Here is a 22232-nt window from a genome sequence, read left to right on the forward strand (position 1 = left end):
TCCATATGTCTCCTGACCCTTGGTAACTGAACTTCTTTACACTGTGCTATTGGCAGATATGATCTAATTCCAGGTACTTTTACCTTACAGGCTATGGTTTAACTGATTTCACTTACCTTACAGGCAGATGGATGGGTACTTCAGCAGAGCTGATATTCTTAAACAGATTAAATCAAGCAAATCTGATCAAGTACCTAAGCTGATATTATTAAACCTTTTGTTGTTGTTATTAAATTTTTCAGTTGTGTGAGTTCTTCCAAAGAGCAACTTGGATGTATTCCTGACCATGTATCATTGCCAGGGCAGGAAAAGGCCAGGTGAACATCTGTGCAAAGCACCTTTAGTGCCTTGCAGATACGGGGGTAGAAAGAGTCCATGTGCATGACCTTGGCTCTGTGTGGGTATTTGCCCACACACACAGACCTCAAAGACAAATCCTTGCAGTGAACAAGGTCTGGAAACTATTTTACTTTGTGGTTCAAGCAGGATTAGCAGCACTTAAATGTGGAAGAAATATAGGTTGTACCTCTGCCAGCGTAGCAGCTACAAACACAACCACAGCTAGTGAGGTGACCTGAACAAATAGCACCTCTGCTGAGAGCAAATATTTTGTGTGCACTTTCTCAGCTCCTTTTTAAGTCATCATGACAGTCTGGATTAATGTCATTTTGCTTTAGGCCCTCATTTGAGGACTGGAGGGGATGAGCCTGGCAATCTAGCACTTTCCTTAGTCCCTGGAGAAATGGGCTGGACAGGGATCAGCCTAGAGCTGCCCACTCCTCCCCACCAAGGGGAAGAAGACAAAGGTGCCCAAGCTCCTCAGGTGCTTCAGTGAAAAGCCTATCCTTCAGAAATTAAATAAAAAATTTTCTCTTGATGAGATCAGTACAGTGAACTTTAAGACTAGGAACTGGCCAAGCGCCTGTGTACCTTTGCAACATCCTAACTATTGATTCTGCCCATCCTGCAATGGACAGCTGATCATTTTGCTTTCCATTTTCACTGGCCACATGGAGAATTGATTCTCCTTCAACTTCATTTCTGTTTGTGTCATAAGGAAAATCCAAATAACCCAGCAGTGGCACAGGTTGTAATTGAATGTCACAACCAACAAACAGAAAGGTTCACCTCAGGCACATTGTAATTGGTTTTAAAATGTAATGAGTCAGTGTGTCTGTGTATCCCGAGCAACCACAGAAATATCTGCTATATATTGCACCACTTCTAGAGCAACTAGAGAGGACCCAAGGAGGGTTGTACCCACTGTGCAGACTGTTAAACAAATGCATTAGTGAGAAATCTCTCTGTGGTGAGGTACTTGGCAAAACCCTTTTCTTTGTAAAGCACAGCCTTCCTGAAACTGAAACTGTTTAAGAGTCAGTTCCGAACAAATTCATTCTTAAAATAAAAATGCAGGGGGAAAAAAGAGATTTTCAAATGTTAAAGCACCCTATTTTGATATTTTTAGAAGTTTCATTTTTCTACCTTGAAGATGTGCTGCCTGACATCTCTTTTAACATGTGGAAAAGGATAAAACTGTACAAAATTAATTTGAAAATATAGATGTTTCTTTCATTTTAGATTATCACTTGACAATTTTATTAATTTTAAGTTATTTCTAAGCTGTGATTTTATAATTTTAGCTGAAAATTGTTATGGGAAAGAGGAAAATTTCTCTGGTTTTTCTAAATATTACAATGCTCCATTAAAGACCTGCATACATGCATCATGCACAAAATCTTCAGGTGACCTTCAACCTGTGCCATATTACTTGGACCTCAGGAGTATTAGGACTGTGGATGGAACAAGAAGACAATTAAAAAAGAAAAAAAAAAGGAAAGGCTAATGGGAGAGAATTAAAAGGAAAAAAGAAGGAAAAATATAGCATGTCTATGAAGGAGATGGAAAAGAGAGGGATACAGGACAAGGGAAAGATGAGGGACATGAAGGGAAGTAGATGAGAGAACAAGCCTCACATTGCAATTGCATAGGGATGGTGGGGAAGGAACTAATAACCAGTTGCTGGAAAATGCATTAAATCTGAGCCACCGAGCATAACTTCAGCAGCACTTACAGGATGATGAAAACACAGGGCAGAGAAATGAGGCATCCTGATTCATCAGTCTATGCCTGCTACAGCTGCACCAGACCCATGATTCTTTCTAGGAAGAAATCTTGTCCTGGTTATTGCTTTTTTTCAGAGAGGAAAAAGGGGTCGTTTATAGGTACTGCATTTCATATCTGCTCAAATTGCCAAAAGGAAGCTGCATATTATATAATATGTAATCATATTTGCTAAATAAAAAAACCCCACTAGCTGTCAATCTTACTATCCCATTTAAGCATTTAAGTGTTCACAGAAATCCTCACCAAAATTCTCTTGTGTAGGAATGAATACATTTGAGCTCTCCCTCTGCTCTCTTTCAACCTTGCACATAGAGAAAAACATGTGCACATCCTGTCTCCAGTTATAGAGAGCTTCATCATCTAATGTCAAAAGCCTCATTGAGGGATTTCACAGCTGCAGATACTAATAGCTAATTTCAGTTTCCAGTAGAATTGCTGACTTTGCCCTCTCATCCCATTGGGGTCAGAGGTTTTCCATACTAAATGTCTCCTACCACGGTAGATCAGTGGAACAAATGCGGTTGTTCTTTAATGTTAAAATATCTTATTTATTGAACATTTGAAAGACAGGGACATTTTTCAGACCTTTTGCCCCACCATAAAATGAATCTGTAAAATCAGAATGCCATGACCTACTAGTAATAGTTGCAGTATATCTGGTTGTGGTTTTAACCAAAGAGTAAAGCAAAATATAGTGTGAGAATATCTAATTTTAACCTGGCAATGGAAAGGTTACAAAACCATTATTCTGTCAAACATAATTTACTATTAGAGACTTCAGTCATTTTTAAGGAAAATCTTAAACAAATGCCTTTTCTAAAAGTGATTTTGAAATATATTGAACAGGCTAATTTCATCTATAATTCATTTTTTCTAAATGACTTTTCATTTCCGTGGATAAGCAGAAAAAAAAGATTGCTAAATAGCTACACTCATCCAGTAAGACAAATATCCTGTTTCCTCTTCACAAACCAGTGCAATTCAGGGACAATTTTTATGTACTTTTAGGAGAGGTGCAAGTCAAGTTTTCTGACTTGTATATTCCTCTCTCACTACTGGACTGCCCTACTCTTTGCTCTGTCGTTCTTCCTCACTTTCGACTCTCTTAAGAATGTTTACATATAATTTCTGCAGGTATTTTAATGGACTTGGTGAGCATTTTACTTCTGTGACAGGATAGTTAAGCCTTCACAGCTGTGCAAAATCCTTCTGTGTTCCTCGCATGCATTTTCTATTTTTCCTCTCTGCCAAGGTCCAAGATAGACTTCTTGGCCCTCCTTAATTGTCCGCTGTGAGGTAGCTGGGAGTCCTTCCAAGAGCTGGCACAGTGGGTGGAAGATGAAAGTGTACCGAAGGCAATTGTTGCAGTTTACCTGAGTAAAGAAACATAATGGATTCTGAAGAGTTATAGAGATAACTTAACATTTTTCTAGGGTATCCAGAAAATCTGGGTTCACAGGATGTGTGTTATAACTTACAATAATGAGATACTTTATTTTTTAAATATTCCCACTTTTTATTATAGAATATCTGGGATTCCTCTCACAGATTCTGAAAAACAATAAAGGGTAAATGGCTTTTTCAGGGCTTGAGATAGTCATTCAGCCATGAAAAATTCAGGAAGAAAGAACTTTTAGGAATTTCATAGACTGTTTGAAGCACATCATACAGAGCCAAGTTTGAACACAATGTCTTATCACTGAGTTACTCTTTTTTTGCTTGCAGTCACTTGTTAATTTTGATATAAAAAGATTGAGTTATTTAACTGAATTATTCATTGAAGTGTTAGAATGACTGAAAAGTCACTCTACTTTAAGACTTCACAGCAACATCCAACACATTTTTGCATTTATTGCTTTAAGTGAGGAAGGGAAGGGGAACTTGCAGATCTCTAGGGTAAAAGGGGTAAGGCAGCTTAGAAAACCTTCCTATGAGCAAAATGACCCTGGCTGGCTTAGGACAGGCTGCTCTAGGGAACCAAAGCCTTTCAGGGTGATCACCACAATATTGCTAAGGCAACCTGTGTTTTGTGGATGATTTTCAGCTGCCAAAAGCTGGGAGGTAGGAGTTACTGTGCCAAGAGCAAGATGATCCCTGACAGCTTCTGTGGTCCCCTGCAGTATATTTTATTTTATCCTTTTTCCATGAGAGGATCTGGGGGACACAGCCAGTTTCCTCTCCCTGGTTTATTAGGAGGTGTGCCTCCAAAAACCGATGCCTGATTTCATAGTCCTGCTGTCTGGAACCATACTATATAAAAGTGGAAGGGCTGGATGAAAGCAAGAGTACAAGGAAGAGAACAGGAATTCCTCAGTCCTGATTTTCAGGGGATGTGAAGGGTGGTTTGTTTTTGCTCAGTAAACTGAGCTAAGTAAAAGGCTGGAATTCTTCAATATTTATTAGTGTAATATATAAGAGAAGTATGTTTGTGTTTGGAAAGCCAAACAAATTGTCTCTCTTGGGCACAGCTTAATATGACTAATGAATTCTCTGACTTATGAAAAGGGCAGATGAAAATATTAAAAAATAAAATAGAAGAAGAAAAAGCAGAAAACCACACCAGAGTAAAAAAAAAAAAAAACAAAAAAAAAACAAAACAAACAAAAAAAAACTAACAAACAAAAAAATACTATAAAGCCATTTGAATTTCTGGCTGCTGCATCTGAAAATGGTATTGCAGTGAAACAAAAATGTACAGAGGAGAATGAAAAGGATACTGAAAGTTTTAGAATAGCTTTGCCATAATCAAATACTAAGCAGATTGATTCTTTGGTTTGGAGAAGGGAGGACTAAGGGAGGGATATGCTCTACACAATTATAAATTATATAGACATAGTGAGTAGGGCTCAATGATCCATTATTTTTCACAACCAAAGATCTAGAGGCACATAATTTAATTATCAGGCATCCTGATAAACAAACAAAAAGGAAATTCTTTTTCAAATAAAGCATAATTAGATTGTGAGGTGCATTGGCACAGGATGCAGTAGAGGCTATCAGTACAAATGGGCTCAGAGAAGATTAGATAAATCCATAGAGGATAGACCATTGATGGCTAGTAAAAATGATGGTCTAGATTAAACTTCTGCCTCAGGAAGTCCTTTAAGTGCTGTTTGCAGGAAGTTGGAAAGGTATTTTAGGCAATCTATGTATTTTCCCTGTTTCTAGCAATATCCTTTTGGGCCAGTTCTTGAGCCAGCATACTGTAATTAAAAGTTCTTTGCTGAATTCATCAGGAACATTTCTCTGTGTGTGTGTGTGTGTGTGTGTGTGTGTGTGTGTGTGTGTGTCTGTGAAAAATAACAAGAAAAAAGGAGGCTGTGATGAGAAAAACAAAAGCAACTTAATCAAACAATGACTTCCTCTTACTGTTAATACTTTTCACACAGCCCTCTTGCAAAGGAAAACCTCAGTAACCCTAAATCTACTACTATCAGCTTTAATTTTCATTTCAGAGTTTTTCCCAGCCCTGCTGTCCTTCTGTGTAATTGTTGCTTATCAGCATGCTATGAGAACAATGCATAGGAATATTGTATTTGACAATACTGCCACCTGGGCTGCATCTGTAGCAAATTAAACAGTGCCCGGACAATGCCCAACAAATAGGAATTTGATTACTTGCAATGCTGCTCGGACAGGTCCCTGTCTTAATTTTACCCTTGGCCAACTAATTTTCTCTGTCCCAAATAATTCCCAGTCTTTACTAGGGAATTAGCATGGACAAGGGATCATTCCCCATCACAGTTTGGATGGATCCAACCTGTTCTTGAGCATATGGCTAGAGCATGCCAGCTGGCCTCATGGCCAGAGGAGGAGCCTTCACCATGCCTAGTTTGCTTTATAGATGTGATAAAGATTGGATGCAACCTCTGGAGGATTGGGTGAGGAAAGGAATAGGTTTTCTGGAAGGTTTTTTTGCCTCTTGGGGAAGGTGCAAATCAATCCAATTAGCTGTCAGGAGGGATGAGGGGTCCGTAACATCCCCCAGGCATGCAGACATTTGGTTGTTTCCCTGAGATTAGGACCAGTTCTCAGTTCCCCGTTCTCATGAGGTACACTGAGCACTCTGGGGATGTCTTTGGCCAGGGTGAAAGGCCACTTGCAAGAAATGCTTAGATTTCCTAGCAGGACTTGAGGTACAGGAGATTTCTCTTCTAGATCTTAAAGTTTCCCTAGTCTGGGAGAGGTGATTTTGTTTTCTCAGATTATGGAGTGATGTAGTGAGTGTCCCATATTCATCCTCTGATGACACATTCTCTCATTATGTGATTGAATGAAATTCCAGCTGCAGTTTTATTCAGACACTTTTAGGGCTGTGTTTTCTCTCATTTGTTGCCAGACTTATAATACCAGGCATTATATAGAAACTAAAAAAAACAACTGCCATAGGGAGCTTGCAGGCTGAAAGGAAAGCACATAGTGAAAAAAAATTGATGTGAGGTCCAGAGCAGGCCAACAATAAATAAATCAAAATCTTGTGATCTAAGTTCAGTATCAATCAGTTCTAGCTCAGTCTTCCTCTTATATTGTGATGGAGAAGGCTGTTAATTGATTAAGTCTTGCTGAGCTGAACCTTTTAAAATATGTGAGCAACAGGTCCACTGACACTGGGGCCTGTTTTGTGGATGGATAGGTTATAAAAGTACAATTAGGAGATGGAAACAGCTTGCCTGGTTATTAAGGGTAGAATGAATGCATGAAAAATGAGGTCCAACAAAGAGGCAAGATTTTGCAGGTGAAGGAAGAGAATTTAAACTGATAGATCAGGTTCAGAGAGTAGACAGATGTTAAAGCTGAGATGACAAAATTTGAAGGGTGGGCAAAGTGATTATTCATCCCTGTCACAGCATATACCCTTGACCAGATTTGGCCCATGCCAAGCAGTGCTTCCCTAGAGAACATCTCCTTAGCTGGGTATGGAGCAGCACAAGCCAGGCCACACTCCTGGCAGACATCCAGCCTGACCTTGGGCACTGCTCTGTGTCATTTCCCACTGTACATGCAGTAGCTTCAGGGTTGAATGAGCTGCCTGGATGTGTCAAGCTGGTTCCAACTCAGCAATATCTCCTGACGTTTCCAAGCTTAAGTCTGGAGAACTTCAGCTGTGACAAATTCCTATCACAGTTTTGAGTGTCATCTGTGCAGTGTTGAACTGGAATGAATGACAGATACATCACATATTTAAAAAGGAAAATGAGATACTACATGTAAGTGATAGTTTTTGCTCTCCTACTTATGCAGATCACAGCATCATTTTACTATACATTGAGCTTTCAAAGAAGCAAATGTCTCTGCATTTTTAGAGCATTTAATTTTTTGTCAATGCTTTTGAGCCCTGTTGAGAGTGAAGACTTTTCCTGCTATGTTTTTGTTACAAGTTCAGAGCAAGAGTCTTGTTTTCTGTTTAGACCTGTTTGTGATGCAGTAGTTTGTATACTGATGTGTCCCTTGTGTGTGAACTGTGTTCCATACATAGTTAAAACACTTATATGGTAAATCATCCGATTTTCATAATCTCTTTGTTTGCAATTCATTGCCCATTGAAGCATTCCATGCTAAGAACACGCTTCTATGTCCACTGGTGTAGAATGTTCCACCAGTAGGTAGCAAAGGGCAAGCTGAGGGCCTGTTTATCTATGAGATAGAGAGGGTGAATGACAGGAGATGAATGCATTCATTTCTGACACTTGCATTTCAGCATGAGCCAGAATGCTGTGATGACCTGCCTGACTTCTTTACTGTGAGAAATGAAGTGTTCATGAATGCTGACTGTTCATGAATGAAGGCCATGCTTTTCATTTTTATGGTCAATAATAAAAATGGCAATTTCTAGGAAAAATTTAAACTGAAGAAACAAAGGCCATGTATGTCTGTTGCTGAATGAATAATATGAGTTTGGAGTACAGTTCAATCTCATACAAAGATTATCTGTGTAATACTGCAAGAGCCACCAAGACTCTAGATTAATTTATGCTTCATAAGTGCAGAACACAAAAATTGAATCCTTTCAATGGCTGAAATGACAAAAGCCTTTTGAAAAGACAATGGAAATAATGAAATAGGGATGTGAATATGTATAGTGATAAAATATAAATAAATAAGAAGTCCTCATAATTAAGAAGTAAACTAATCACTAAGACCTACTCATACCCCTCATACAGATTCATAAACCTAAGGGAATGACAAAGAAATTCTAAGTTCCTTTGAAATACCTGCAATTGACCCAATTTATAACAGAATGTAACTTTTCTGCAGGAAGGACATTTTATCTCTGTGCTCTCTGTAGGTTTTTCTGGACAACAGGCTCACTGACATTAACAAATGTAGTACAGCTACAAGAAAGAAATTCATTTTAATCCTAATTCTAATGGGAAATTGAGACAGAAAAAGATTAAGTGGATTGTCCAAATTTGCACAGAAATGCTTACAGCAAAGTCAGAATCTGACTTACGGATCTCATTGCATGACCTTTCCCTTTAATTTTGGGAAATATTTTTTTTCTTTTTTTTCTTTTTTTCTTTTTCCTCAAACACTTCACATCCACAAATGTTTAGTCTTAATTAGCCTACTCCTAGCATCTTAGTCTAGTTTTGGGCAGATTTGTTTTATGAAGCTGTTTTCTTGCAAGGGAAAATAATGTTATGCATTCATTCTGTATGTGTTTCTGAATGATATGATAGACCTTTGGAATCAATTAATATATTTTTCAAAAATATTAAACTATCTTCTTGATTATGAAGTTAGCAGTAAGATCTCCTACTTACTTACAAGAATGTAAAGGATCCTTCAGAATATTTTTGTTACAACTTTCATTACTTATAACTGCTTTCTGTGCAGCCACATTAGAGGATAAGCATATGAGTTATACAATATAGGCAGATCATGTGAGCAAAGTCTCCATGGAAACTGTCTAATTTGTGCTTTTATTTAATTAGAGTTGTCCATTACCTCTCCAAATGAAGTTTAATTTAAATTCATATGCCAGTCATTTTTTAAATTGTGTATGACTTTTCATCCATCACTTACTGAGATCTCTTGTAGGCTGTATTTTAGCAGACTGAGTTTATTTAACAATTGAGTTTATAAACAGGATGTTTATTTGACAGCTCAGCTTATTCAACATTCTTAACATCCTTGGAACTAATTTTCTATGCAGTATCTGTGCTATACAACTCATTGTTATCAATTAGACATTCTTAACCTCAGAAATTGTCAAAACCTCGGAACAATTGCTTGAGAGATCCACATGAGTATATTCACTCATTTTCCTTGCTGTGAGATAATTGGGAAAAAATTTGAGTACAAATAAAAAGTGTAATTAAAAAAATATGCAAAATGCATGTGTTTGTTAAATGGAGCATTGAAGCAGGCAAAGCTGTGTGTCTACTGTAAGCCACACCAGAAAACCAGCTGGTCTCATTGAGGTACTCTGAAGAAAAGTCTGAGCTGGTTTGACCTTACAGAACTGTCTGCCTGAGGGTATGATAGCATGAACTGATGTGAGTTATTTGGAAGTCATCAGTCCTTGGCTTTGCACCACAAGAACATGGTCTGCAATACCTGATTTTATCTTTCTTTAAGAGCTGCTGGTTGAGTGTATAGTGAGAGGATATGAAGTACTCCATTATTTCCCAGTTCTTCTGGGGTGTCTTGTACCATACACAGATGATAAGAGGACAGTGGAAGGCTGTGTATACTCAATAATTCCCACCCACCTGAGACAGCAGCAAATAGGGAGAATAGGGAAAAGCGTAAAAAGAATTTAAAAAGTAGTATTGGGTAAATAATGAAACATATTACTGACATATTTTGTATCATAATGTACAAATTCTGAAGCAAATCTTGCATCTCATGGAATCATTATTGACCCAGTTTTCCATTTGCAGCTCCATTACAGAAATATCTAGTCTAGGTGCCTGGTCCAAAATTAGTTTATGTGCCAGCATGATAAGAGGGTGATGCAGAGGCAACAAACTGCAGCTCTGAAAGGGACATAAGCCAGGGTAGCTGAGAGCTGCACTCTGGTGCCACTCAGGTGGTTTCTGCATTCATACAGCATATACATATCATCCAAGTTTAAATATTCTTTCATGATTACAGAAGTTATCTCTGGAAAAAAAGTAAATGTAAGTGATAGGAAAAAAGTAATCACAACATTATCATAGTTCACACTGGCAGAATTGAAAGTTTGTGTATAAAAGGTAATAAAAGTTGCCTAAGAATCATGTGTGGTAAGTGCTAGAGGTGCAACTGGAAGACCAACAATAAGGATTCTTCTGGAACAACTACATGATGGCTAAAAGTCAATACAATTTAACACAACTAAGAAAAAATGGAAAGAACAATGTAAAGGATGTTACAAAAAATGCATTTATGAATATTATGTGATACTAGTGATTTGAAAATGCCTAGAAAAATTAAAATAATAATAATTGCTAATATTACTAATAGATGAAAACTTGAAAAACTGGCAAGGGGATAAATTCTGCAGGTAATAGCAGCACAGCAGATTTAACATTAACAGAGGTCCTGAATGGTAATAGGGGTCACTGAGTGGACTTAAAAACTAGTGGAGAGTTGTGTCTGGATGTAGAAAAATACCGGAGTTATTAAATAGCTACTTTGTTTCTGTCTTTTCAGAAGAAGAGGGTGGCGATCTGCTCAAGTCGAGCTTCAGTTTTCCAGGGACGCCAGAGGAGGAGCTAGGTACAGAATGCATCCCGCAGACACCGGTACCGCCTGCGCGGGCCGGGCGCGGGGCTGTATGCGCCGCAGCCTCGCCCCCACTGAGCCACCTCTGACAGTGGCCAAAATCCTCACTCAGTCCTTCTGGGCAATTCTCACCTGCTCTATCAGGCCAGAGAATGCACGGGAAAATCATCAGATTTGAGTAACACTCAGGCAACTGAGAATCCAAAAGAAGGCGTTCAAGGAAATTGCCAACCTTCCTTCTTTTGTCTTTTTGTCTTACTCTTGAGAGAACATCCTTAATGCAGATGGAGTTTTCAATGTTACCTTTTCAATCTGAAAAAATAACAGAAGCAAGAAGAAATCAGAAACTCTTAAAGCCAATGAGTGAAGTCTTGATACTTCTGTCTTACAAAGCTAGTACAAAAATGTCCCGCTGGCTTTGGTTTTATACATTTAGATTGTGAAAAATTGAGTTTCTGTTCCTGGAATTTCATACCCAGATTGTCACTGGTTTATGTGAAATCTGTCAAAATTTTGACTTATATGCAATTACTCCATGTGGTTATTTTTAGAAAAGCAATATGGGAAGTGGTTTTTATGTGTTTGCTACTTAAAGCTGCCTTTATTCAACACGAGCTTACTTACATTTCAGAAGTCAGCGTAATTTTTCTTTTTGTGCATATGCTCATGTTAATATATTGCAACAGTTTATTTTTTGTTATTAGAATATTGTTGTAGTTGACAAGAATATGATAAACTCTTGCCCTGACTGTATTATTACCCACTGCAAGGAAGATAAATTATAGTTGCTGTGTTAAGGAAAACTACCCAAGCAGTTAAAACAAGGAGCATGAATTCAGACAGGCTGTGTCTTTATGTTTAGCCAGTCTCTTAGAAGAGGATTCAAGTAGTGTTGCCACTCAGTTACAATCAAATCAGTGAGTGTCATAAATGTTCAACGTAAAAATTTCTGTACTGGACTTGTTTATTCACTTAACATTCCAAAACAAGTGAAAAAAAGCTAGAGGATACACTCCAAAGATTAGACAGAGCAAAGTGTTATGGAAGAGACTGAAGAAGCCTCAGTCAGTTTCTACCTTAATCAAAGTGGTGTAAAAGGGAAAGTATTTAGCATGAGACTTCCTAGGAATCTCACAAGTGGATCCTATGGAGGAGTCATGAAATGAACAAGTCTCTCAGCCTTCTTGGACATCTGGAGTTTTTTCACCCTGCTGTCCCATTTCACAGCACACAGGAAGGAGTTCAGATGGCTTGGGTTAGAATTCATCTCATCTGAGAGTTGGAAACTATTTCAGATGTAGATGTCTAAACTGTAGATCTCAGGACTTCTTTTGGAGTCAATGGAGAGTGATAGAATTTTCTAGGACATAGCAGGTTTGGCCTACTTTAGAAGCTTAATGAATAGTGAGATAAGTAATGCTTTAGAAGAATGTCACAGTTGTTCTCCTTCCCATTTGTTTAAGAAAGGACTGCAGGATTTCTGGAGCCAGAGCAAATTATGTAAAAGTCAATAATATTAAATGTCAGGTGTCTATAGGAGCAAGGACCCTCATATGGAATAGATAGTCAAAGATTAACACGAAGATATATTATAACTGACCAATCATCCAGAACTCTGACTGGGAAGAAGATGGGGGATTAGTCAGAAATGAGAAACAAGAAAGCAAAACAGCAATAAGAATAACAAATAACAACTAGACTACAAAGAAATTAGGCTGCTTTCCAACATTTCAACTATTTATGGCCGAGTGACTAAAAAAAAATATGCCAAAAGCAAGGAAAAATCCATCCTTGCTCCTAAATTTTGTCCTTTCTACAGTCCTCTGAAAGTAAGTACCAAAGATTGCTAGATAATACATGGGAAGAGGTGGGTGGCTTTAATCTTTTTGGAAGAAAATCCTGTCTTCCTAAAAGGACTAAGTCACCAAACTGGAGGTGGTCAAAGTAAGTGGACTGGATAGCATTAGTAATGTAAAAACATATCATAATGTAAAAACATACTGTAAAAATATATCCCCTTCTCCCCTAGAGAGAATCACTGAAATTGGTAAGACTTTTAGAGAAGCAGTTAGTTAGTTAGTTAGTTAGTTAGTTAGTTAGTTAGTTAGTTAGTTAGTTAGTTAGTTATATTCTGTGTAGACAAGCTCTGCAGTTACAGCTATGCTAGTGTGCTACCCCTCTACAGATGGACAGGACATATCAGTCTTTCTGTCTTTGCCCCAGTGTTGTGTTCTGTCACTAGCAGATTTGTGTTCAAATCAATGAATCTTATATATAAAATAAGTGAAAAAACTGCAAACATCTTTCTCAGTCTTCACTTTTTCTTGCTGTTGCACATGCATAAAGTTAATTATTCATTGGAGAGAAATATGATTCTAGGTGGATACTCTAATCCTTGGACTATTTCCAATCCTTGGAAATGGGCTCGCTTCTTTTCTGTGTATGACATATGACAATGTCATAACTTTGTATGAGCAGCTTCAATCTGACAGACTGCTAGAGACCTTCATCCCTGCAGCAAACCCAGAAAGGAAATAAAATAAACTGCCCTAAGTCAAGACTGAGTCAGGATGATGTTCTTTGAGCCAGCTCTACCTGCAGGGCCATTCATTATTCTAGACTCTCATTGTCCTGAGGAGCTTCAAGTTGTGATCTCTCTGATACCGAAAGATCTCTGGCTCCAGGTCCTTGTTTGTAAAAAGGGTTTAGAATTTCTGAGTGAGGTTTGTGGTTTTGGTGGGGTTTAATTAATGTTTGCACAGTATCTCATGAGAATGAAAATGCTGCATAGTCATTAAATAATATTTTTAATAAAATTATCCACTGCCTTAATTGGAAAAAAGTATCAAGGGTTAGGACTGATCTCAACTCTTTCCCCCTATTGATTCTATAAAAACCTCTTTGGTTAAAACAGGCAGAAGAGCAATGTATTCCTTCAAAAAAAGCTTACCCAAGCATTATCAGTCAGTTTTTGAGAACATTACATCAGGGCTTTACCATTAACATTTATTTGCTACCAGAGTTCAGGGTGAAAAGTATTATTATTACAAGATTCACACTCACATCAAAAATTCCTATTCTTTTCACTAAGAATATCTCAAATAAGAAACCTGTTAAGCAAAAAAGAAAATTAAAGTAGCAGGACATGACAATGGGAGCAAGAGATCTGACTTGTGAGCTCAAGTAAGCCTCACAGAAACTGGAGTTCTTTCATTCTAGGCTTTCTTCTAGCTGGTATTTATATCATCTAAACCATGTTACTGTATTAAAACCAAAACATTTAATGAAACTACTCTTTTCAATGCTACCTGAAAATTTCAGTCTTGTTTACTTTAGGCATGGAAAGGGTAAGGCAATATTTTGCTTTAGGTGTCCAAAGCAAATAGTGCAGTCTTAACAAGAGACATAGAAAAATGCCATGTTTGAAAGGCATTCAAATAGTTTCAGAAATGTGAACAGGGAAGATGGGATGAACTTCTCTTTAAACATATATTTTAATAGGTAGTACATGTACAGAGAAAAATAGATTTTTGAAAAGATATTTTAACTCCTTTTTACAGGTAAGGAAAATATTTACGCAAGTTTTATAGTTAGGCTGTTTTATAGTTAGCAAAGAAGGAGAACTTGCACTAAAAGGTTTTTACTGCAGTAAATTGCTCTTTTCTCTTCAGGAATGGGTATTGAGTTGATGTTAAGGAAAAGGCCAAAACCTGTAAAACAGGTTGCAGTTACTAATAATGCTCTTAACATGCCCTAGTTGCAAAGTAAACTGTAAGGGAGTTTAAGGGCAGGCTATGAAAATGTATTTTCCTTTCACAGTTGATGCTTTTGATTAATTGGAAAGGTTCCAGTGTCAGACAGTAACTCATGGTTATTCAATCACTGCTGATTGCATGATCATGCCTTTATGACCTTATGTGTTGGAAGGAAGAAAGGACATAGCTGTTCTTGAAATGAAAACATTAATGAAGTCCTGACTTTTCAGTCTGTCTGTCCTTCTACCGTACACTCAGTGCAGTCAGTGTCTGAACACTTCACAAGGGTTTTAGCTTCATGTGCCAGGAACTACAGGAAATTTTCCCAAGGACAGAGGGGGGGTTGTCAGTGAGCCCTTGACTCTCGTCTGTGTCACATCCATGCCTTGGTGCACCTTCCCCCAGAGCATCCAAGGATATTTAAATATCTGTAGACTGACTGGAGCTGGTGGGACTTCAGCCAGACATGGCTTGGGCACACAGAGTAACCACTACAGCGACACTCATCCCAGTAATCAGCAGGCACAGGAGCACTCTGGTATTAATTCCTAGATGAGCCACAGACTGAATGTTTCCCTGGACTGTGACATTAACACCCAGAGGTACAGAAGTTTTATCCTAGTTCCATGGGGAATTGAAGCAGGGAGTCTACAAGAGACGTGCACAAAGGATCACTGCAGCCCAGGGAGGTTAAGATCAGCCTCTCCACAGCAACTGACACCCCCTGCCCATGGCACTGTCCTCAAGCATGCAAATAATTCAAGGCTGAGAGAAAACCTGACTGCAGGTTTCCCAGGTTAATCCTCTAACCACAGGGCTATGTTTCTATCATATAATAAAAAATATGTAGCCAGGTGGTTTGGTATGACAGTATAAAAGTCTTTCAGATTTACAAGAGATTTTAAATATGACATGCCCCGATATGATTCAGTGTCACCCTCTAATTTCCTTATTGTGACTAGATTAACAGATTCTGAAAAAAAAATAGCCTTTCTTATTTGTCATTTTCCATCATATCTTGAAATAATTCCACTTGATATTCTTCATTTTTCTCTACTCAAAACTGTAGTGTAGAAGGTTATTGATGCAATAATCAAGACTGTAGAAAACATTAATGAAATAATAAGAAATGTTTTTCAGAAAATAAATTTTTAAATTTAAATTCCTTTTAGTTATGCTTGAGAACTTAGTCTTTATATTACTTTCAGTCATATAACAAAATCATATCATATGGCCTGATCCTATAAAAACATATTAACTGCCCAGCATTTTAATTGCTAGATTGTTGGCCAAAAATGCTTACTAAAAATCTGCAAATCAGAACCTTTTTCTAAAAATTAAATTCCTCATAATATCAAATAACTGCAAAAATCCCATTAGGCCTAAGTTCAATTCACAAACAGGCAAAGATATTTATAAGGATGCAACAATAATCACATAGGATATTTGTAATGAATTATTCATCCATTTCTACTACATAATACAAAGGGAGTTATGCATTCATAAACAAATATTTCTGTCCTAAATGATTTCACACATGCGATGTTATCAAAGAAGGGACATTTTTCTCTCCCTCACGGCCTGCTGACCTCTGTAACCCCTGGGTGCATACCTGACGCAACATTTACCTTCTCATAAAGAGTGTGACAGCTGCAGAGATGAGGTGATGATGATGATTGAGATGAGATGAGATGAGATGAGATGCAATGAGATGAGATGAGAGACCAACTGCTTAGCCACACCTTCCTTCCTCAATGAATATCTTCACTGGATTCTCCCTTTTCAAGACCATAAACTGTGAAACTTTTTAAATGTATTTCTATAATGAGCAGCTTAAATGATGTCCTCTCAATTTCCTCAGGAAAAAAGTTGCCATACTCGACCTCCCCATTCATCATTGCCTGCTTAGGTTCTGTTGGGAGTGGGACGATTTTGGCGCAACCAGGGTGGTGGAGATGCTTCCAGTGTGGAGGCAAATGACTACACTCTCTGTCAGAGTGCTGGGCACATAGGCAACTGTCTTCCCAAAGGAGTTTGCCCTGGATAAAGCAATGCAGCAACAGAAACACCAGCAAAGATTGCTAATGCACTCCCAGCTTTCACTGCTGAGCTCAGCTGCCACATTTCATTGTGCAGCTTCACTTGTTTTTCCATCTATTTATAATGTCATTTCTCTTCATAAGAGAACAGACAGCAGCATATTGAGATGCCTTGTCTCAAACTCACCCTGAATGGGGGTACTAAAACCACCACCTTGTCCCAGGGGCAGGAGGCACCGTTTGGCCCATCCCTGCCACATGGAAAATCTGGGTGCTGGTGATTGTGGGCACAGGCAATTAATGTTTGCAATGTTGGTAACATATCCAAAACAGATCTCAGCCAGAGACAGCACCCTGATTTGAAAAATTCCCAATCTGGAGGTTATGTAAAGAGGAAGATTGTCGGCCTGTTACTATGGCAACAGGTTTAAAAGGGATCTTGTCACCAGGCTGCTATTTCTTCCTGTACCCCACAGGAAAATCAGGATGAGTCCTCCTCCATCTCAGTGGGTTGAACTGAACAGAAAAGTTCACCATACAATGGCAAAGCAGCAAGAGGCAGCACCAAGGGTGCACACCTGAGCAGATAATGATGAACTCTGAAAAGTAAAATAATTCTTTTGGGTCAGACCATGGCTAAAACTAAAATTTTTGGTGAATCAAAAACCTCTAAAGAACTGTTCCTGAAGCAAATAGAAAATCAAATAAATTTCTTCAGTTCTGATAATTTAAAATCTGAATTAATGTTCAGAAAAAAGAAATATAAAGGTAATTTTGAAATAGAATGGTATTTAAATTGAGCAATCATTTTTGCATGGCAATAATCAATGCTTTGGTGATTAAATATTACATTACGTCTTTCCCAGAAGAGCACTCTGTAAAAGAGGTGAAATCTTTAAAACATAACCATATTTTAAATAATAGTAAAAGGCAATTTAGAGGGAGTATACAATAAATATTTTTGCTTGGATACATGAGCATTAGTTCTTGCAGTCCCCTTAGTATTGGATGGAGTGGAAAACTTCCTCCATGATATATCATCATAAAAAGTGGACAAATTCAGAAGAATTCCAGAAACACTGAGGAAAAAAAATCAGGGAATGAGATCATAAATACCTGCATTATTTTTTTGTTTGATTTTTTATTTAAAAATCAATGATAATGGAGATTTGGTGGTTCCATCCAGCTGAATATTTGGTCCGAGTGTTTGGATCCTTGGGATTAAATTTTGGCAATTATGCTATCACAGACAATATTTCAAAAAACCAGACAATATTTCAAAAAATATTTCACCCTTCCATGCCATCATCTTTCTGACTGGGAACCCTTGCAGGTTTCTAACACGTTTATTCCAGTCCAGCACAAATTGTGCATTCTGCAAAATGCAGCCTTAATTAGAGATGATCTACCTCCAGTAACACGGGTGTCATAGGTAAAATGACCAAGAACTTTCTCAGCAGATGTTTACAACTAATCCTGGCCCCACGAAGTCAATGGGAGATTTGTTACTGCTCTCAACATGACAAGGATTTCCCTTGTACTTCCAGAGCTGTGCACAGATTTCTGTGTATGTCTTTGCGTTGTACCCTGCAATTACTTTGGCTACCTTTAATTGCTGAGAAAATAGCGGCAGTTTTATGACCACGAGGGAAATGGATTGTCTCATGACTTAATAACTGCAAGCAGCAAAATTTTATCCTGTAGGATAGAAAATCCATAAAGCCAAGCACAATAAGGAGCAAAGGAAGTTTAATGGTGTTGGGGTAGCATTTCTGCTCTGTATTTGGAAGCATTAAAACCAATTGTTCAGTGATATTCACATAGTGAAGCCCTAGTTGACTCCGTAGAGCTGGATTTTTCCAGAAAATAAGCTGACGTGTCAGTTATTTTAGGTCAGTCTAGTTCTGCTATATTATATTTTTCCAGAACCTCGCTGATCATACAGATTCTGTGAAAAAGTATTAGTCGTAAATCATTTTGTGGACTTACCTGTGTCACAGCACTGTTGAAAGGTAAATAAAGGCAACATACTTCAAACTTGAAAAGCACTGTGAAGACCTGTGTGCTGCATACTCCTTGGTACCAAGACATCACACTCTTCAAACCCATGGGAATTAATTTTACACCATCCTGAGGACTCCCTGCATTGCTGCACTCCAAGTCCTGGAGCATTATAAAAATCCCATATTGCCTCTCACGGATTTCTGTCCTGTCCTTTTTCATGGCATGGGCACAACATTGTGACTTTCATTCTCTTCATACAGTCCAAGGGCTGATTTTTCTACCCAGAAGATGTGAGATGTCTTCATTCCTCAGATACTGTTTCCATATTTATTCATTTTCGCATATAGCATGCCCTGTTCTCCATGCCGGGCAGTCAGTGTTGTAACCTGGCTTTAGCTTGTCCCTGGTCAGAGCTTTCCCCAGTTATCACAATTCTGTACTTTCCTTCTCCCCAGTATATTGTGCTTTGAGTCCCCCACCGGCCTGTTCACCACCTCCAAGGTTCCCTTCTTGCTCATCCACTATTATTTTGCACTCCTTTTATTATATACCCTTTTATCATGCTTATTTATCTCAGAAATAAATGCCTTGAGATGTGGGACTGTCAGTTTACTAATATTTATTTGAAAGATGGATTGACATGGAAAACTGTTGGGCTGAACAACAGGATTTGGTGCTATAGAATATTTGTTCCACATGCAGACACCTGTGTAACAGTGCTCAAAACTGACTAGTGAATAAATTGCAGCATTCCACATGGTCCTTATGTCTCCCTTTGGGTTTTCTGACATTGCTCCAATTTTGTATGTTCTGGACTCCAATGCTGTTCTAAATGCAATTTGAATGTCCATTTTTATCTAACATTGGAGTTATAAAAACCATCTTACCCTTGGTCATTATTTGTCATGTGGTTCCACTGAACTAGCTTGGGCTGTTAAAACATTTGCCATGGTTTAGAAGTATCCATGTGCTTCAGATCACCTAAACTTATGTATTTTTGATGTAGGTTTCTGCACTGGAGCTTGTCAGCCACAGTTTTTGCCATAGTTAGCAGAGACAAATATGTACATGAAGGGTAGTATTCATCTGTCATTTTTGGACACACAGTTCAGGCTTCAGAAGAATCATGCCAGTTTCTCACTCAAAAAATAAAACCACATCCAGACTGCGTATTTGTAAGGATCTTTGGCTGGTGTTGTTCTTGAAATCGTACCTACATATCAGTTCCTATTTCCCTAGCATGAAACTGTGATAGCAAGAGTTGAACTCTATGGGCTGGACACACCCTCCAGCTCTGTTTACACTGCTAGTGGCAGCAGCCGTGCATGCCTGCCACACAGTGCTCAGGATTCTGAATAGAGAAGCATTTGTTTTTCAGGTTTATGTGTCAGAACATACCAAGCATCCACATGCAGCCCATGTGCTGTTTGACAGCTTTGGGTATTTTGGTGCTCTGCTTTAATTCCTCAGAACCACCTACTTCTTTCCTTTGGCTGTGCAGACTGGGGGCATGAAGTACCTTGTGGCAGCAGTGCTAGAAGAACCAATAAATCTTGTCTCTGAGGGGATGCCACTCAATGTTCAATATTTCAAGTAAGCAGCCTGAGTAGTTATGTAGGAATTCACAAAAAGGTCAATACACTGCATGAAGAGCACACACACCACCAAAAATACAAGTCATCTTCTAAATCTGGAAGATGGTCCCTCAATTTTTGCAATTTTATGTAAATTTTATACCAGATGCTGTGCTACATAAATAGATTGGAAATCTCATGAGACCATAGCAGAAGCTTAAGGCATTTGCATTTCCAGGACTTCTTTGCATTTTGCCGATTAGTCAGTCTTCTCAATCCCTGTAAATATTCATCTTCTAGGCTAGTATAGAACACAGAAAAATACGGTAACAAGTTAATGAGGAAAGAGTACTCATATAATGCTACTTAATGCAGACCTTGGACAGACATTTTTCCAGCTAAAACATTTAATTATGCATTTTCATGTTTAATGTCTACTTAGTTAGTTAATATGTCCATTTTCCCAATATTTCCTTTTTTATTAGTTATAGGTTATGTTGTGAGGATATATTTTTCATAATGCATTTCAACCCTGATTCAACTGTGTGAAACAGCAAGATGCAGCAATCTGTTTTTTTTTCTACTACCTCTTTTTGAAAGGTAGATTAGGTATCTCTTTTCAGCAGCGCATTTTCCTGGTTACACTTAGCAGAAGAACAGTTCCTTCTCCAATGAAAACAGCACAGATATTTCAGATGGGAAAGCAGTTTACTGACAGACTTATACAGTTAAATCTGTTAAAATTATTTTCTCAATAGAATGATAAGTAAGAAAACAATATCAGGCATCATTTAGTAGTCCCAGAGAGTATTATCACACCCTGAAAGTTTGCTTCTAATATGCAACACAGAAAAAGATTTGTGGAGACAAGCAGTTCTTTTGATTTTCAGAGAAGTTTCTGTGTTTTTCTGTTGATGCTCTTTAGCCAAGAGCAGTGTTCCAGGAACTCTAGAAATGCACAGCTCTTATGTTTTCTACTTAGAGGGTTTTAGCCTTCTAACCTAGAACTTTAATTGCAATTCTAATTCATCATTTCAAATATTATTCTTGGTCCTTGAACCTTTCTTTCCTTGATACTGACTAGTGCAAGGAAAAATCTTGGATGATCTAAAAATAGTGGCCAGACCCCAAACAAAGGCAAACCAATGTCAGCTTGGAGCAAGAGAACAACTCTCAGAAAGTCCAGAACTGAAAACAAGAAGGAAAGAAAAGCAGGACACAGCATGGCATAACAGGGAAAGACTTGAAAGAGATAGGAAGGGATACAGAAATCCTTCCATCTGCTGAGGTTAAAGGTTGACATATCTGTACAGTAGTCTCTGAAAAAGAAGAGCTTTAAGGATTTTCAGGGTTTTGGAATTACTGGATTCTCTGACATAACAGCCCTTGTCTTGTTCTAGGTCCACCCCCAGCCCCAGTCTTTAAATATTATCTGACTATCCATTGAAGTTAGTTGGAAGATTCCATTTTGCTCTGATGAAATCCAAAAAAAGCCATTCCTATTCTCTCATATAATATATTTTTCTCTGTTGCTATTCCTTATCTCTTTGTCTGCTTTGGGTTGTGTTTATTTCTTCTTCTATCTCCCTTTAGCTCTTTAGTTCTGATGGTGGCATTTTATGTTTTTAGAGTGATTGCCCAGGGCAAACATAAGAGCTGCTGTAAAAGAAAAACAAACTTCAAGTTATAGACTAAAACTTCAGTCCAATTTGTCATTATCTGATCTACCAAATATGAAACTATTTAATTATACCAAAATATTAAATTTTTTTTTTTTAAAGGATTGAGAAAAATATTGCTGTAGCTTTAGGAATTTTTATGAATCAGCTATGCTGTGGTCATTGACCATAGACATACTTTTAGCCCCTTGCAAATTCTAGAGAAGCACGTTAGCTTAATTGAATTTTAAGCCAGGACATTTTTCTTGGCAGGCCAAGAGTTAGCACATGGGCAATTACACTGCTCTGGTACCACACAGTAATTCATTCAGCCACAGCTCAACTGTTTCTTCAAGCACTTCA

At 38.0% G+C, this 22232-nt stretch overlaps 1 protein-coding gene across 17 annotated transcripts in view; it reads left to right on the forward strand.

Annotated features, from left to right (window-relative positions):
* Window positions 1–22232, forward strand: part of DLGAP2 (DLG associated protein 2) — a 454795-nt gene that overhangs the window by 345882 nt on the left and 86681 nt on the right. For 10 of the 17 annotated variants that reach the window (XM_058021030.1, XM_058021031.1, XM_058021041.1 and 7 more), the window contains one exon: window positions 10768–10833. The exons of 6 other annotated variants lie outside the window; for them this stretch is intronic. In XM_058021030.1, the coding sequence (XP_057877013.1) occupies window positions 10768–10833 (66 nt within the window). The remainder of the gene's footprint in view (window positions 1–10767; window positions 10834–22232) is intronic. One more of the 17 variants, XM_058021025.1, reaches the window with a different exon arrangement.

This window comes from Melospiza georgiana, chromosome 3 (genome assembly GCF_028018845.1).
Source record: "Melospiza georgiana isolate bMelGeo1 chromosome 3, bMelGeo1.pri, whole genome shotgun sequence".
NCBI classification, from domain to species: Eukaryota; Metazoa; Chordata; class Aves; order Passeriformes; family Passerellidae; genus Melospiza; species Melospiza georgiana.